The following is a 19,201-nucleotide window of genomic DNA, read 5'->3' on the forward strand; positions in this document are numbered from 1 at the left end:
GCCGGAGGAAGCCCCCGCCGCCGCCGCCGCCGCCGCCGCCGCCGCCCCCGCCGCCGCCGGCCCCCGAGGACAGCCGCTCCCCCAAGCCCGCGGCCCCCGGGCCCTGCTTCGGGGGCCGCACCCTGGAGGAGATCTGGAGGGCGGCCACCCCGACGCTGACCACCTTCCCCACCATCCGCGTCGGCGGCGACGTGTGGGGCGAGCGCAGCCTGGCGGCGGCGCGGCGCCGGGCGCGCCAAGTCCTGCGAGTGAACCTGGAACCCGTGGTGAGGCTCCGCCGCTTCCCGGTGCCCCGGGCGTGAGACTCGGCCCCCTCCGCGAGACTCGGCCCCCTCCGCCCCGGGACGGCTTCCGCCTGGAGGGATGAACAAGTGACAGTCGAGTGTTTACAGATCCGGCCGGGACCGCGTTCCCTAGTGCACTTTACGGGCGAAGAAGCACCGGATGGTCCCGGCCCGCGCCCCCGGGATGCGGCGCCGCCGTCTGGGACTCCGGGGCAGGTGGTGCCCTCTGCTGCCTCCCAGTACCGGGTCTGCGGAGGGAGGAGACAGCTGGACCCGCAAGGGTGGCCCCCTTTCTTCCTAACCCCAGATTGAGACGTCTCCAGGACTATAGGGGCAGATCCGTTTTCTCCCTTTTGGACTCTACCTCACTGGTCTGGAAGCCCTCCGAAGAAGTCATTCTTTTTTCCAAAGGAATTTGGTTTCGTGCTTGTGTAATAAAGCTAGAATTTACTTGCTGTTCATCCACCTCCCCGCTCCCCCCGCCCCACTTTTTCTTTTTTGACTGCCACCCCTCGTTCTGGACGAAAGATCGAATATGTGTTGAAAGGTGTTGCACTAGTTTGTGCTCAGGGTATTCTGAATCCCACTCGTTTCCGAATTTTAACTGGATTCCAAAGCTTTGACCAAGGATTTTTTCTAAGAAATTCAAGCGTATGACTGTTAATAATGTAGGGATTTGTATGGCTTTGAATTTCATGGGCTCAGTGATTACAAACAAAGAGATGCAAAGTTCAACTGTTTAAACATTTTTAAGGTGTTTCTAAAGATTTTATATTGAAATTTAATGTTTATATTTACTGAGCTCTTAAAGGAAATGGCAGAAACTCATGGAAGTTTTGTTTAGGAAAAGTTGACTTGTGAAATTCTTTTTAAGTGAATAAAATTAAAGTGCATTGAAACCACATGGCTATGATAAAAAAGAATGAGTGAATTACAAAGAACTGGTGTTGGTTAAAGAGATGGATGGAATCCGATTGGAAATGATTTGGCCTCCTTGTACTAGTCTAACATACAGATCTGGGAATATTTCAAGGATAATTTATTTTAAAATGGAAATCGCGTAGGAAAAATGAGTATGCGTATGCGCGGTGACCAAAATGCCAAACAGAATACCCATTGGAATTCTCAGAAGTATTAATGATCTAGAGGGGTGGAGGCATTTCTTGGTATCAGATAACTGGTTGAAGTTAACTTTGGGCAAAATAGGTTTTCCTCCCTTGTTTTTGTTGTTGTTGTTGGCTAACAGAAATGTCCAGATTACTATCAGTTACTCTTATAAACATCATGACAATTAGTTAACTGTTTTGCTTCACGAGTTACCTTTATTATCTCGTTTCCATTCATAATTATGTTTGTAGTTATTGGTCTTTTGTTTGACAGCCGAAGACCACAGGAATCAAACAGGCAAGCCACAAGAGTACTGACCCTTCTTTTACACTTTTATAATAGTGTTTGTATCCTATGGCCCAGTGTGGAATTCTTGATTATCCAAGTGCCTTCGGTCATTGGTGGCAGCAAGACTTAATGGTTTTTAGCCAGTGGTGCCGCAGCCAGATTTTACTGCAATATCTAAAGGGTCAAGTAGTGATTTTGTACCACTATTATTTCAAATTTGAGTATTCTGCCATGGAACCATCCATACCAGGCTGGAACATGACCTATGAAATCTTCAATGTTAAGGTTTCTCTCTGCTTGGCAGCTTCTTAGGGGAATAATGAGAGTTGCAATTTTGACTCTTGTGTTTTTAGAATTCAAATGGCATAGCTTTCTGAAATGAATTTTTCAAGTTTAATAGTTCATAGTAGGAGTTTTGTGACTTTAATTTCAGTGTTCTTGTTTTGTAAAAAAGAAAAAAAGGAAAAAAAAGATATATCTATATATATATGACTTTATGCCAGTTACCCAGTAAGCCTCATATTCTTTTATTCACTACTCAATGATAATGTGTTGCTACAAATACTGTCACATGAGTAAATAAAAGTGAATAATTACTTAGAAGATGGAGAGTGTTAAATTATATTTGTGTGATAGGAAGCTTATATATATTCTTTTGGTTATTAGCTTCCATTGCCAATTGTATTTCAAATACATAGGGTTTTCTCCCCCCCCCCCATTACCTTTTTTAGCTAATTAGCACCTGAGGAAAAAATACATATTTGTACCACTTCACTATTGTATATAATTTTATATTAATTAAAAAATAAATCCAATGGCCATATTAGAATGTAATTTCAACATATAGCTTATCTAGATAGCTTCCCAGAGGATTTTGAAATTAGATGTAGCTGGGAGGATAACTTTGCTCAGCACAAAATTGAAACATAACCATTGACACCATGCGTTTATTTAAACTTAACTGAGAATCTTATTTTTTTTTCTTCCTATGCCTTGTTACTTTAGTGCACTTGAACTTGAGTTAATGCTTTGGGTTATCCGGGCTATCTGATTTCAGTTTGGATCTGATTGCCCATCCTAAATTTAATGTTATTTACCTGGTCTCTTAAAAAATCTTGCCGTTTCTAGTTTGCAAAACAAGATGTAAAAAAATCTTTATTTTTGCCAAGTTGTCTTTAGCAAAACCTTGCTGAAGTTGGTTGTTTTACAACTTATACAATGTGAAGAAACAACTAATATAGTTGATTCGTATATTAATAGGAAAATGAAAGTATTTTATGGATACTTTTGGGCAGAATGTGAAAAGGAACTTGGCACGGTGGCCTTTTTGATGAGGCATTCATTTACTGTCTTCTAAAGTGAGTCTGTGCTTAGCTTGTACATAGTTTTTTGAAAGAAATCCCATAATCTTTATTCATTCTCTTACCTTTATATCTCATATGGCACAAGTAAAGGGGGAAGTTAAGGAGGAAGTTTATCACCTTGCTATGCTTGAGTGCCTAAATGTGGTGACCGGCACCTGAAATAACCTTTTGAATTCCTGATGTCATTGTTATCCCCCTTCAACTTGTCAACCAGCAACTTATTTTTCCTTATGGAACTCAGTAATGTTATGATTGTTGAGGGCAAACTTCATTGTTGTTAGTGCAAAGTGTCGCTGTGGTGGTGTGTATTTATTTTGTCCAAGTTTGAGTACCCGATTGGACAAGTGTAATTTAAGCTGGTGGCTGACACGTATCGATTTGCTGTGTGCAAGCAATAGAACTATCTTCCTGAAAACTATTCAATAAAAATGCATTAAAAATATTTGGATACAAAAAAATGTGAGCAATTTTGAACTCAAAATTTTTTTGTTGTTTCAAGGATTGCCACAGCACTCTTTAAATTGGTGTTTTTAATGGACGTATATACATAATATTTACTTTATTGCTGTGTTTAAAATATTTTTTGATAAGACTGTTATGTCTTAAGTGCATTAGAAGGCAATTGTTTGTAATGGAACTGAATTGTTTTCTTGGACAGTTTGATGTGCGCATATGATTAAGATTTACAATCTGGTTGTACTTTTCTTTTTAATTTATTAACTGTAAATAAATTTTAGAGAATATACAGTGTCTGGCTTTTCTAATGATGTTGGGGAGTTTTTGAAATGGGATTTTATGTTTGCATGTGAATTGGAAGGCGATGTGAGAAGTTTTGACTTCTTTTGTGAACTTCAGAATCCTGGAAGTCTTGAGATATGTGTTTTATGCTATTTGGGGAGTCAACAGTATATCAGTATCAACTCTGATGATCTAGTGAATCTCTGAGACAGTGCTTCATGCCCAAGCCCAAACCATTACCCAGTTTGCCAGCTTAATAAAGACTTTAAAAATGCATCAGAATTCACTTTGACTCCTGACCCCAACCCCCTTGGGGTGGTGATAGAAGGTCTCACGCTCACGTTTTTTTATATTATAAAAGAAAGTAAGCGTGCTCTATGTGAGTAGCAGCAATAAAGACTGTTCTACAGAAGTAAAGCCCGAATTTTCATTACAGTCTAGAGGGTAGAAGTGCAGTGCTAGGAAGGACAGGATTCATAGTATTATGTGGCCTGAATATGTCTTCGTATCTGAGTTCCTATCAATAATTGGAGGCAGCAGTGTAATAACTGTGGATCACATTGCCTGGGATGGCATTAAAGCTTTGCCACTTGCAACCATCCGAACTTTAGGTAAGTTACAGAAACTGTGCTTTACCTTCCTCAAGAATCAAATGCGGTTAGTAAAAGAAACTATTGGGCTATTGAAAGGATTAAAAATGGCGTTAATGGGTGAACACATAGGAAATGCTTAATAAATGCTATTAATTGGAGGCATATGTACTGAGAATAAGTGTATATGCTGAGTGGTCCTTTGGGAGTTTAGCATCCTGAAAATAGAGTGTGGTCTGGGAAAGGCAAAAGACAAATGATGAGAAGGTAATTTGTGGGTGAATTAAATTGAAGACAGACAGCAGGAGGTTAGATTAAGTTGATTTATTAGGTAGTTTTCACTGTTGGAGGTTTTCTAGACTTCCTTAGAAATTTGGGGTCTTTTTATCATTTCTCTGGAAGATATTTAAAATATGCTGTTAGGGATATTAAACTATCTGAGAATCTATAAAAGTAATAAAAGTTACTGTTCAAGAACTTGCCAAATTTCAACACTAAGTTTTCACTTCAAGTTAGCTCAGTAAGGTTTGCTTCAAAGCCATGTGAATTTACATGTACAAAACTAAATTAGAAGCAATTTGTGTGAGCTTTGTACTTCCTGTGTTGAAACAAATGAGTGCAGTAGTTAGATTTGAAATAGCAGAAAGTTATTACCAAAAGGAGAAGATATCCTCACATTTGAAGCACTGACACACTCATCTTTGGATTTTGGGTCTAATGCCTGTAATTTAGCTCTGATACCACCCCTCCCCCGCCCCCCACAAGGAATAACAATCTATTCTAAGTTGGTGAGCAAGCCAAAGTTGCAGTAGCTGAAATTAACACAAAAAGAATTTCCCTAGATGGAAGTTATCCAGTGGTAAGAAGCTCAAAACTCAGCCTGATTGCAGATTCCGCAAGAGCAATGACTTCTCACCGTCAGCACTCACTTGTCTTGGTAAATGTCACCCTAAACTGTAATTTATTACATGAACATATCCAGAGCCCAACTGGAAAGCAGTGCTCATAACAACACGAGACAGTATGGCTCCCAAGCAAGTTTTAGTAAATATTCTAGTGGTCTCAAAACTGAACTTCGCTTGCTTTTGAAGGTATTCATAGAAATGTTAACTTTGAGATTCTTCCAAGTACTGAAATTAACTATGTAAAATGTACATACATTTCTCTCTTCTAGGATTTTTTCAAGTACGTATTCTTTAAATGTTTAGTAGATGAGTAGAGGAAAAAGGGTATGATTTAGAGGTCTGCACTCAGATTAAGATTATTGAAGCATAGCATACATTTAAAAGGACATATATTTATTAAAAGTATTATGAGCACAGCTTGATGAAATTGCATAAATTCAATATACTTGTGGAATCAGCACTCATTAAAAAAATTACCAGTACCCTAGAGGACCCCATATGCCTCTTTTAGCCACTGTCTATCTCCCCTTCAGGATAGCAATTATTCTGACTTTTTACAGCATAAATAACTTTTGCCTGTTTTTAGACTTTATAGAAATGGAATTATGTGTCGTATACCTTGCTTCTTTCACTCAAAATTATGTTTGTGATATTCATGTTATTGTATGTAGTTATAAATCCTTTATTCTCATTGGTGTATAGAATTCCATTGTGTGAATAGTTTACAATGTTTCTGCAACTCTTGATGGGCATTTAGGTAGATTCTAGCCTAGGGCAATTATGAATAAAACTTCCGTGAACATTATAGGACATGTCCTGTGGTGAACATTTTTTAAAATAGTGTTTATCTAGGAGTGAATTTGCTGGGTCACATGTCATCCAAATGATCAGCTTTGGTAAGATACCTCCAAACAGTTTTCCAAAGTGGTTATACCAATTTACATGAACTTTTTTCTATAGTAGTGCCTGCGAGTTCTGAGTACTTCATAGGCTTGGCAACACTTGCTATTTTTGGTCTTTTTCATTTTAGCTATTCTGGCAGGTAAACAGATTTTTTTTTAATTGAAAAATTTCACTCCAAGTATTGTATACAAATGGTTAAAAAAAAACCCACAACATCTAAATTGCAGATAATGACTTGCAATAAAAAACAAAAGGCTCTCTTTTACCCACAAACACCTCTCCCCTAGAGGCAACACTTTTTTTTTTTTAAGTCAGGGTTTTTTAAAACAGGCTATATTTTTAAGGACGGTTTTAGGTTTAGAGATAAATTGCACAGAAAATACAGAGCTTCCCCACCCCCACCAGTTTCTATAGATATTACTACCTTGCATTAATGTGGGTACATTTATTATCACTGATGGATAAGCCACTATTGGTTGACACATTATCATTAACTAACATTAGGGTTTACTCTTTGTGTTGTATAGTTTCACAAGTTTTGACAAATACATAACGGCATGTATCTCCCATCACGGTATCATACAGAATAGTTACACCACCCTAAAAATGCCCTGTGCTCCACCTATCACCACTTCCTCTCTCCCCCTAAACCCTGACAACCACTGGTCTTTTTACCATCTCCGTAGTTTTGTTTTTCTCAAATGTCATTATAGTTGGAATCATAAAGCATATGGCTTTTTCTGATTGGCTTCCTTCACGTAGTAATACACATGTAAGTTTCCTCCATGGCTTTTAGATAGCTCCCTTCCTCCCTCTTTCCCTCCCTCCTCCCCCTCCTCCCTTCCTTCCTTCCTTTCATTAAGGGAGTTTATTTTTTAAAGCAGTTTTAGGTTTACAGAAAAAAGGACTGGAAAGTACAGAGAGTTCCCCTGTTCTCCCTCCTGCCCCACCCCCACCCCCAACACATAGTTTCCCCTATTGTAAACATCTTGCAGTAGAGCAGTGCATTTGTTACAACTGATGAGCCAATATGAAGACTATTATTAACTAAAGTCCAAAGTTTATCTTAGCATTCAGTGTGTTGGGCAGTTTTGTGAGTTTTGACAAATGCACAATGTCATGATTCTAAGCATTTCACTGTCTTACAAGATAGTTTCACTGCTGTAAAAATTCCCTGTGCTTCATCTATTATTCATCTCTCTCTTCCCCCCTGAGTCCTTGGCAACCACAGGTCTCTTTACTGTCTCCATTATTTGAGGCAACACTTTTAACTGTTTCAGGTTTTCATTCTTTTGTTGTTTATCTTCATAAATATAAATAATATACTATACTGCTTCTTATTGATTTATCAATTTTAAGCACCGTCTACTAACTTCCTATGTGAAGATAACGTACAGGTCATCTAAGCCACCTGTCTTCTCTCTCCTTACCTTCCGATATGTTACTGAATTCCTGTCTTTATACTGTTTTAGTCAGGTCCAGCCAGCCAATGAGTCATTATAGGTATTTTAAACAGTTACACACATGATGGGACATCCCAGAAGCCACACAGAGGATGGTGAAGCAATCAGGAATTAGTATCATCAGAAAGCTGTTTCCACCCCCAGGGCTGGAGAAACTCAGAACCATGCCTAGCAGGAACTGAGAACATGGAAGAAGAGGCTGCTGGGAAAGAAGCTAGAATCTCTGAGGAGATAAAATCACTGCTAGAAAATGGAGTGGGAGAGAGAAAAATATCTGAGCTTATACCTTCCTCCCTTTCTCCAGTCAAGCCTCCATTGGTCAAACCACTCTGGAAGCCAGTTGGTAAGGAACCCAGGAAACACAGTCTGTAAGAGAAGTCCAGGAACTGGATCTGAGGGCAAACAGACATAATGGATGAGGTTACATATGTGTATTAGTTAGGGTTCTCCAGAGACTCAGTATCAATAGGAATTGGTTTACAGGATTATGGAGGCTGAGAAGGGCAGATCCAGGAGACCCAGTGGTTTAGTTCCAGGCAGAGTCCAAAAGCCTAAGAATCAGGAGAGCTTATGATGTATGTTCTATTCCAAGTCTGAGTCTGAAGGCAGGGGACGACCAATATCCCAACTTGAAGACAGTCAGATAGAGAGAGTGGATTCTGTCTTATGCTGCCTTTTGTTCTATTCAGGTCTTCAATAGATTAGATGAGGCCCCCCAGTGTTTGGGAGGACAATCTGTTTTGCTTAGTCTACTGATTCAGATGTTAATTGTACCCAGAAATGTCAGCACAGACTCACTAGAAATAATGTTTAACCAAATATCTGGGCACCCTGTGGCTTGGTCAGGTTGAAACATGAAATTAACCATCACAAGATATAATTTTATGTATGTATGTATGTATGTATGTATGTATTTTGAGAGAGAGAGAGAGAGAGAGAGAGAATTCCAAGCAGAATCCACGCTGTCAGCACAGAACCTGATGCTCAGCTTAATCTCATGAACCATGAGATCATGACCTAAGCCAAAATCAAGAGTTGGATGCGTAACCAACTGAGCCACTTAGGCACCCCACAAGATGTAATTTTAAACTAGAGACTTCTTACTTCTTACTTGTTCTATCATTTTTCACATCTTACATTGTAAGATAAATGTCTTCCTTATCCTTTCTGCACGTTTTCTGTCCTATCAGCTTTGGACTTCTGTCATTGTTGTCAACATTGGTATTCTGCTCTGCAATCAAGTCTCTTTAGATTGTTCATAGGTTGATTCTAAAACTTGAAAACCAATAAATGGTTTACATTATTGTGATTATGTAAACAATATGCAAATCTTAGAATTACTACTCCTTCCTTGGAATTCTTGGACCTCTTGAATGAGGACAGCTCTGGCATCAAGGTGTAATGGATTATTTTTCTTTGTACTCCATCAGTGCTTTAAACCACACCATATTTCCATTGGCTTATTCTGAATAAGACCATCTTATGGATATTTGTTTGGTTCTCCTTAATTTTCTGATTGCACTTATTTGTTTTCTTATACTCTTTCAGCATTCTCAAATCATGCCATTTATGACATCATCTTGTTTCTCCCTCAGAGTTGTCTTACTGGACCCTTCTCTCCTCCTGCCTCAGTTTAGCCTGGTAACTCAGTAGGTCTGCTTCATAGCTTTCATCCTGGGGTTTTCCTTTGCTACTGTCCCAGTTTGTTTCCATGGTTTGACGGTAATATGACTCTCTGAGAAAGTAGGGAGCATTTAAAAGCCTGGGCTTTTGAGCCAGACTGCCTGACTCTTACTTCCACCACTTACCAACTGTGTGACCTTGGATAAGTTATTTGGCTTCTTTATAAGTCTATTTCTTCATCTATAAGATAATAATAGTAATTGTATATACTTTATAAGATTGTTGTATGGCTAAATGTAATAATATGTGAGAAGCACTGGGAATGGTGCCTGGCACAAAAATAAACACTCTGTGAATGTTAGCTGTTATTAATTATATTTTTTCTTTATTTCTTCTTTCCTTGTTTTGCTGGAGTCCACTCTCAGATAACTTCCTAATAAAGAATGAATAGAGTCAAATGTTCTGAGGCTTTGCATGTCTCAAGATATCTTTAATCTGCTCTCAAATTTAATTGATAATTTTGATAGGGGTAGAATTCTAGGTTGTAATGGCCAGATGCCCCTTCCTTAGATTGTCCCCCGACCATAACACCATTGGAACTACCATATCTACTTTTTATAGTGTTTCTGACTCACCATCACTTTCACCTTCTCCTATTTTCAAAATCATTCTCTAAGCCCAACCTATGCTTAAGGCAAAGGGAATGAAGGTATACCTTATGAAGGGCTTAAAAGAGAATTTATGAACATATTTTAGACTGCCACAGTCTGCCTGCTGGCCTCAAATTGTTTACTTACATCCTGCATGCAAAATATCCTCACCCCATCCCAAGAATCCTCCCTCTTAAAGCCCCAACCCTTTATAACATCAGCTCAAAGTCCAGAATATTGTTATCTAAATTAGGTCCAGGTGTGGATGAGTCTCCTTGGGTGCACTGGTTTTTGACTACACTTTTTCTCAATCTGAAGACCTATGAATTAAGCATACAACCAACACGGGCACGTGATAACCAGAATAAATGCTGCTGTTGGAAAAGGAACGAAGGAGGTTCTCATGAGTCACCGGTCCATAGCAATTCTGAAGTTCAGCTGGCACAGGTAGGCAGTCCCTTCACTGGGTCTCAAGGCCTGGGAATGATTTTCCATGGCTCTAGCTCCTGCTAGGAGCTAAGTCATTCTTTCCTTCTCATGAAAGGTAGCCTGTGTCTGCAGCCTCATGGTTGTTTCAGCCTACTTACTGATTGTAGGAGTTTGTGGGTCCAAAGCCCTCTTTCATTTTATGCACTGGGATTATGTAAACTCTTCTCTACCCTGGGCTTCTTCAAGGACTGATGAGAAACAATACTCCTAAACTTCAAGTTATGTTGTAACAGAGCCCCACAGTTTACTCTGTGGGGGTATGCCTATGACACAGAACTCTGGGATTCTCCAAGACTCTACTTCATTTAGGAAACCTTTCTGGCATCTTTTCTCCAATGTCATCGGGTTCAATTTTATTGCTAATGATTTCACCTTCAATAAGGGTGATGTTATTGATGTTATTTGTGCTAATAAAATGTGAGACTATATTTTAATGGCATTGAGTAAATGCAAGTAGTATCAGTTAGGGACGTGTTCAGCTGTTCCAGAAAGGCTGCCACCAGTGGCATAAACAAAGAGAGTTTTACTCACAAAACGGGCTGTAGGCTGCACTCCATTAAGGCAGCAATGTCATGGCAGCAAGCTGCATGGAATAGCAGAGCTGCCAATTTCTTTATGTCCTACTACAAAATCTTGGAACAAATGTGAGCAGGCATTAACACTAATAATACCAGTATTTTTACCACTTACCCTCTTCAAGATGCGTGATATGTATGAGCATGTCAGGCTCACAGCGCATCTGTGAGGTGGAATGATTGATGTCTTTTTGAAGTCATTCCTTTTCTTCTTCTTCAAGTCAAAAATTAGCTGTCATATTTCTAGGGCACGTGGCTTCGCCAAAACCCCTACTAGGTCTCCTTGGCTTATCAACGCATCAAGCAAATGGCTTATCAATGCATCAAGCAAACTTCTAAGAATTCTGGGATCTGATACTTGTGGGTCATGGAGAAACCAGTCCAGACTTTTCAAATCACATTAAAGGTCCCTGCTGTTCAGTATACTCTCAGAATGGACCCTTGGAAGGTGCTCCTGTATTAACGTTGTACTTCAGTTGGCAAGAAACTTGCCTCCTAGGAGGCACTGTAGCTTTCATATCTATTAGTAATTACCAATGAAGGGAAAGCCAAGGATTTTCTTTGTCTTCTTGTTGACATTTTCCAATGCATACTAAGTTAACAAGTTTCATTTTGTTTAATTCTTACCATCATATAACCACTGCAATATCATCACAGAACAATGGTGGCCCCGAATGTAGCATCATCAGTTCTGGAAACTTCAGACGTGGCTGTGGTAGCAGTTAGGGTGGATCCCATCCAGTTCTTGGCCACTTGGGTTTGTCTGCTTCTCTCCTCCCTGCTCCCCCCACCCCCCTCCTTTATCTCTTCCCCGCTCCCCCTGCCCCTGCCCCAGCCCCAGCCCCAGCCCCAGCCCCAGCAGCAGTGAGAATCTGGTTAGTCAGTGAGTCTCTAGCAGATATAGATAGAGGTCATTTCTCTGGATAATCTTTATGGTTGACTGTGGCCTGGGTAGCAGGATTGGTTCAGACAGAAACACCTGGTTTTGGGGCCACTGAGCAGTGTCTGTGCCCTGCCTGAGAAAGGGGACAGTATGCTTTTCAAGCACTTCAAGGCTCCACTTCTCCCTGCGGACTGCTGTGTTTTGTCACTTTCATCCATTTATCAAAATAACCTAAACTTTATGCTAAAGAAAGTGGGCCTTGTATGTCCTTTGCAGTTTGAAAAACTGTCAAATCACCTAAAAATATAAGGGTGGGATCTCAGAATCTGTACCTTTACTAACTAAGCAGTCCATGGTTCTGTTGACTGGGGAGAGGTATCAGACCATACTCTAAGAAACCCTGCCTTAGAACATTATAGCTCTTTGGACTTTCAAAGCACTGTGTTTAACCTGGTTATCAAAACTCTTTAAGTCTTTGTGAGTATACATTCAGAGCTATTTGAGATCTGGATCCTAGTCTCCAAGTTTTCATTACCTTTCAATGCTGGTTTTTCTTTTCCCAGAGCTCTCTTTACTTTTTGCATCATTCTATTGGGCATTTGACCAAACTTGTCAAATAAACTTTTCCTCAAATTGAATATATGAACATTTAAGAGCACTGACATGTTCAGTGCCCAAATATTTTATTATTTCCGGTAGGAGTTGGTTCTGTCTGTGGAAGATGAATAAACCAATGTTTTTTTGTTTTGTTTTGTTTTGTTTTATTTTTTTATTTTTTGCACATAAGTAAATACATGTGCAAGGCAGCATGCTGAGTACCTGCCAGGGGGAATAAGAAGGTCAGGAGTGTAAATCATATTTCTGTCATCAAAAAAAGATAAACTTTTTATCTGATTAATTAAAATAAGCTGTGCTTTAAAAAATAAAAGGAAAGATAGCCATGAACTCAGGTAAAAGTTAGGCAATTAAGTATTTTTTCCCTAGGGCAGCAAGGAGTTAGACAAATACCATAATCTGTAAATTTTGTTCTAAAAAGTTGCTACTAATAAGATTATAAAACTTATCTTTAAAGCTTGCTTTGTGTACTGCTCTTATTCCTTTGTTCTTCAAAGCTGAAGGTTTTCTCTTTGTCTCTTAATATGAAATGAAAAGACATTTTCCCCCCATATTTTCTTCTTGCCATTTTAAAGCTGAGCTTTTTAAAAGTCTTTTATGTATTAATTCTTTTTCTCTTCATCCTTTGTATAAAACCAGCTTTGAGATTGGGAATAATGTTGACTATTGTTAACCCAAGCTCAGTGGATTTAACTTCTCATAAAACCAAGCATTTTGAGGAGACTTTGAATTTTTATCTTGGAGTTCCTTGTCCAGACCATGGGCGGGGTTTTATTGAAATAATCCATAGCATGGTGGAGACCCTGTCTCTGGAAGGAACTGTCTGATTAGACCTTATAAGTTGATTTTTCTCGAAATCTAGGCATTGAGAGGGCCGGAGGTTGGATGATGGGAGAGCGAGACCATAGAAGTGCAGAATACCCAGGTTTACTTGAAGCCAACTGAGCAGAGGAAGGTTCTGTCTTGCAAGAGGTTGGCTCAGCAGGGCTCGGCTCTCAATTGTTATGGACTTAGTGAAAAATACACTCATGGGAGCCCACAGGAAGGATCCCTCTAGAATTCTAAGGGAACTAGTTCCTTTTTTTTTATTAAGGAAAGGGTCTTGGGGGGTGCCTCCTTCACCTTTGTGTGTCCATTATTCTTCTTCACACTATTTGTGTTGTCATTAACCCCCTTAGGTAGCCCTTGCTCCCCTCCTAGACCATGTGTTCCTCACGGAAGGACTCATCTTTCTCATCTGTGCGTCATTACTATAGTGCCAGCCAGGTGCAAAGGACCCAGTACATATTGAATGAATGCAGTGTGTTTATGGAGTTTCGGCTGCCAATTTTTACAGAAGAACTCCCTATGTCACTTGAGTTTTATGCATAATAGAAGCAATCTCTACTGGAGATTCTCTCTCTCTCTCTCTTTTTACAAACACCTATGTAATAAACTTTCGATTAATTCTTACCATTTTGTGATCAAATGAATTGGCTGGAAATCTTGCCACATTTTACAATCTTATTTGCACCCCAATACCACTTAAAAATCACTACCTAAGTCCCTTAACAAGAAGCACTACAGCTCAGTGATTAAGAGGGTGGCCCCTGGAGCCCGGCTGCCTGGGTTCCAAAATCCTACCTTGCTCTCTTTCTAGCAGCAGACCTTTGGACAAGCTACTTCCTCTCTTTGTTCCTCAGTTTCCTCAGCTGTAAAAAAAAGGCAGAGCATAACACCAACCTCATGGAGCTCTCACATGAATTCAGTGTGGCAACACAGGTAAAAATGCTTAGAATAGTGCCTGGAACTCACTTAGCTGCGAGTCAATAAACATTAGCTTTTATTAGTAGTGATGTAAAAAAGTTTACAAAGTCTCTGCTTGCTTACTTAAAATTTTCACATTAGCCGTGTTGAAAGCAAAGAACAGGTGCACTCTATAAAGCACCATGTCAAGGTCAGACTTACTCAGGAGGATGAGGTCAAAATCTCTGATGGTGGTTGAGTGCAAGAGGGTGTTCAAGTGAACAGAGAGGCACAAGACTTGCCCTCGGTACAAATCGATAGCAAGATGACCAGAAAGCCATAGGATACCAGAGGGAACAAACTAACATTGGTTTAGTTCCTACCATACACCAGTACGATTCTCTGCACTTCACACTTGTTTTTCTCTCAAGCAAAACTAACAGTCCTGTGTGATACATGTTATTATTCCCATTTAACAGACAGCTAACTAAACTAATGCTTAGAAAGGTTAAGAAACTTGCCAAATATCACACCTATGTGGCAGAGCTAGGATTTGAACCCACGTCTGTCACATCCCACTCCCTCTGCTAATCTTTAGAAACATCTTTGGAAGAAGTGAAATAAATTAATCATGCCCTGCACGATATAGAACTGGATACTGTAGGACCATGAAATCTCAAGGTGGAAAAAAATCAATTTAAGAATATTATTTTGCTCGCTGTTGTATTTCTCAGAGTGTATAGCCTAAGTGTTCAATATTTGTGAAATGAGTAAGTTTATGAATGAATGAACAGAAGTGTGAATCCCTATGCTCCTACGATTAGACTGTTTAGTTTGGCTGAGGATCTCGGGGAAGTCTGGCTTACATCTTAAGCCATCGGATGTGCTTCCCTTTAGAGCTGTCATGGCAGGTGAAAGAGAAGGTTATTTCACATAACATTTGTCTCAAATTACTTGTAGGCCAGTACAAAAGCAGCCCACAAACGTAAGCAGTGGGAGTCATACGTAGTTTGAAACCCTTCTTTCCCACCCCGCAGGTGCCATCCTACAGCCTCTCTGTGTTAGAATCCTGTGTGCCCCATGGCAGGCACGTCTTCTGATTTATAACAATGTCAGCTCTCTAGACTGCTACGGATGATGGCGTAGGCTAGGTTCTGAGTATATTCCAATTCCCTTTTACCTCCAAAACACCTTTGTTAAAGTCTTTCCTTTAAATGTTTGTTGGTTTGTTTGTTTGTTTGTTTGTTGAGAGAGAGAGAGAGAGAGAGAGAGCGGGCCAGGAAGGGGGGGGGGCGGAGAGAGAGAATCCCAAGCAGGCTCCATGCTGTGAGCACAGAGCCTGATGCAGGGCTTGAACTCACAAACTGTGAGATCATGACCTGGGCAGAAACCAAGAGTCGGATGCTTAATGGACTGAACCACCCAGGCGCCCCCACCCCTTTTAAGGTTTTGATTCCCAGGTTTTACGTAGATAAACGACAGAGCTGATAAACACAACAAAACAAAATGGAATGATGGATATGGAACCAGGGATTGCACGATTGCAGTAAGGACAGAATATGTGAGAGTAAGCGGGGCGGGGGCGGTAAGGAAGGGCGAGGGGGCACTTGGAGGGTCTGTAAATGGAAGCTGACATTCTAGCAAAGGTGGGGAGTTGCTACTTGCATTCCTTTACGCCTGAACTTCTTGTCCCCAGCACGTGGTGTCCACTTGCCATAGGCTTCACAGCTGGAGGATGGATCAGCTGCTCCCTGCAATCAGGAGAGAAAATTCCATCCACAGAATTCACTCATTCTCCTGCCCTATAATGTTTACCCTCTGGCTGGTATTGCTAAAAGCACCTATTTTCTTTACAACCCAGTAGAACAGGTAGATTTTCCTCTGCCAGGCTTTGCTCGCTTGCTTCTCAGTTCATTCATCCACCTGTGGCTTTATTCACCCGCTCAACAAAAAATGATTGAGGGCCTCCATGTGCCAGACTCTGTTCTAGAGGTAAACCCCTGCTTCGGTGATGCTGGTGGGTGATTCTTGACTTCTGGGCTTGCAGCTACTACATCATGTGGGTCACTCCATCACCTTCTGTTTCTTTTTCATTGTCATTGGGCAGGTGTCTGCCTGCTTCTTCTCTCTAATTATGTACAGGGTAGAATTCAGTGCTTTGGGGATATGGATGACTGCAGTGAACAGACTCCTGAATGTGTCTATTATCTCGGTGAATCGTGCATATTTGTGTTTCAAAAGCTAGTTGATTCTAGAGCTAGATATTTTAAACAAAGCAAAAACAGTCCAGAAGGAGCTCAAGAGACAAAGTCATTGGGTGAGCCCCAAACCTGGGAGGAAATGCAGTTGGGCTATAGGCCTCCAAATGTGGAGCTAGACTGTTGTTGGCTGAGAGCCTCACTGTCTGTCTTCAGCTAGGAAGTGGTACAGCTGGGATGAGAATTCTCATAGTCAGATTCTTGGTCTAGTGTTTTTTTCTGCCAACTCATTGGCCTGGAAGGGCTGAGACCTTTTTGGACCTTTATTGTGTTTTGCTGCAGGAATCAAACACAAGGTAGGTTTCTTAGGCAGTTATAGAAGGGGCTGTGACAGTAGGGTAGGGTGGGAGGCAGGGAGACCTGGCAGGAGGGAGGACACTGGAGCGGCAGGAGAGTGGGTCTGAGAGATGCTCTGTTTCCTTCCATTTTGTTCTGGGCAGGCCTTAGTAAGGATGTCTGGTCCTGAGTGCTAGTGGAGTTCATGTACTGGCAGTGGCCATGAGGGGGTAGGGGCACCCTGGAGAGGTTCCTGATAGTCCATGGGAAGTAGGTATGTGTGCGTGTGTGCTTGTGTGCGTGTGTGTGTGTGTGTGTGTGTGTGTATGTGTGTGTGTGACAGAGAGAGAGAGAGAGAGGGAGAAAGAGAGGATCCCAGTAAGGGAGTGTGATATTTATTCTGATTGCCTATTCAAATCATTTTCAAATGACTCAAATCATGGGGCATTTTCCTTAAAAATAAAAGTAGGTCCTAAAATTAATACTAATAACATTAATAATAAAATCAGATCCAAAATGTGATGTCCATTATTTTAAAAAATCTTTCTAAATATGTTTCTTTCATTTGAGAAGTTGGCTTTTGTCTCTGAATTCTGGAAGATGTAGTGGAGTATTAAAGATGGTCTGGAATGGCACCTTCATGGGTATGATTTTTTTTTATTTGAGTGTAGATGACACATGATACTACACTAGTTTCAGGTATACAACATAGTGATTTGACAACTCTATACGTTGTGTTATGCTCACCACAAGCATACTTACCATCTGTCACTACACAACACTATTACAGTACCATTGCCTATGTTCCCTATGCTGTGCTTTTTATCACGGTGACTTATTCATTCCACAACTGGAAGACTGTGTCTCCCTCTCCCCTTCACCCATTTTGCCCATCCTCCCATCCCCCTCCCCTCTGGCTGCCACCATTTTGTTTTCTGTATTTATTGGTGTGAGTTTTTAAATATGTTTATTTATTTAAGAGAGAGAGAGACAGAGTGAGCGAACATGAGTGTGAGCAGGAGAGGGGTGGAGAGAGAAGGAGAGAGAGAATCCCAGGCAGGCACTGTGCTGTCAGCGCAGAGCCCAATGTGGGGCTGGAACTCATGAACTATGAGATCATGACCTGAGCCGAAATCAAGAGTTGGGCATTTAACCAAGTGAAACACCCAGGCGTTCCTTATTGGTGTGATTTTTTTATTCATTTCACAGACTGAACATTCTGGCAGGAGAAACCTGAAATGCACAGTGAAATGAATTTTTCTAGTCAATGTGGAGGAGAGAGCAAGGCAGAATGGGGTGAGTACAGAGGGTAAAAGGTTTGGAAGCTGAGTTCATAGCACAACTACCAACACACTGTGAGGATGTTAGCAAATCAGGATTCTTTCTATTTCATAACTTCATGATGCAGGTTAAAGTTTTACATGGATTCCATACAATCAGAATCCTTTCTGCATGAGCCATTGAGAAAAGAGGGCTTCCGATGGAATTATTCGGGCAGACATTGTTTATCTTTTAAGTCAGTGATGGAAAATGATGATCGGAACCCCAGGATCATGTGGCTGAGGTTCAGAAATGCAATTCATTCACCATGAGGACATTTTGAAACTGAACATTTCCCAGGTTTGGTTCTTCTGTTTTGGTCACTTTTTAGTTAAAGTGTTTGGTAAGCAATGTTTATCTTAGTTATGGCAAGGCTAATGTCTGAATAGGGATATCACTAGAAAATTAATGCATAAGGTTTTTCTGTTTCTAATATAAAGGAGAGTCATCTATTAACATAAACTATGGTTTGAAGATAGGGACCAGCACATGGAAAAACTATTGTGAGCCTAGGATTCTGTTGTGGAATATGGTATTTGTTATGGTGAAAGATGATTGTCAAAATTCCAACATTCTTATTGAGTGGCGCTGATGGCTAAAAGGAGAGAGATATTTTGGTTGAAATTCATGATTGCTCTTGAAAATAGAAGTGTAAATAGGATTCTGATGAATTACTTTGCTAACTGATCTTTGTTAAACAAAGTAATGTATTATAAATGGAAAAACTAGTCTGTATTTTTTCTTTTAAATGTTTATTTTGAGAGAGAGTGCAAGTGGGGGAGGGTCAGAGAGAGAAGGAGAGAGGATCCCAAGCAGGCTCCACACTGTCAGCACAGAGCCTGAGGCAGGACTTGATCCCATGAACTGTGAAATCATGACTTGAGCTGAAATCAAGAATCAGATTCTTAACTGACTAAGCCACCCAGGCACCCCAAAACTAGCCTGTCTTCTTAAATTTTTTTAAAGGTTTATTCATTTTTGAGAGATAGAGTGCAAGTGGGGGCAGGGCAGAGAGAGAGGGAGACACAGAATCCAAAGCAGGCTCCAGGCTCTGAACTGTCAGCACAGAGTCTGACATGGGGATGGAACTCAAGAACCGTGAGATCATGACCTGAGCCGAAGTCAGATGCTTAACCAACTGAGCC

At 40.6% G+C, this 19,201-nt stretch overlaps 1 protein-coding gene and 1 long non-coding RNA gene across 2 annotated transcripts in view; both read left to right on the forward strand.

Annotated features, from left to right (window-relative positions):
• Positions 1-3,788, forward strand: part of CCDC71L (coiled-coil domain containing 71 like) — a 4,318-nt gene extending 530 nt beyond the window's left edge. Inside the window, 4 exon segments of the mRNA XM_049642267.1 lie at positions 8-377; positions 380-496; positions 498-560; positions 562-3,788. Coding sequence (XP_049498224.1) covers positions 8-377; positions 380-496; positions 498-560; positions 562-585 — 574 coding nt within the window. The 3' untranslated portion in view covers positions 586-3,788.
• Positions 3,789-10,141: 6,353 nt separating this feature from the next.
• Positions 10,142-19,201, forward strand: part of LOC125929836 (uncharacterized) — a 42,817-nt gene continuing 33,757 nt past the window's right edge. The window contains exons 1-2 of the long non-coding RNA XR_007459977.1: positions 10,142-10,362; positions 17,946-18,032. This is a non-coding gene — a long non-coding RNA (uncharacterized LOC125929836). The remainder of the gene's footprint in view (positions 10,363-17,945; positions 18,033-19,201) is intronic.

This window comes from Panthera uncia, chromosome A2 (assembly GCF_023721935.1).
Source record: "Panthera uncia isolate 11264 chromosome A2, Puncia_PCG_1.0, whole genome shotgun sequence".
Lineage (NCBI taxonomy): Eukaryota > Metazoa > Chordata > Mammalia > Carnivora > Felidae > Panthera > Panthera uncia.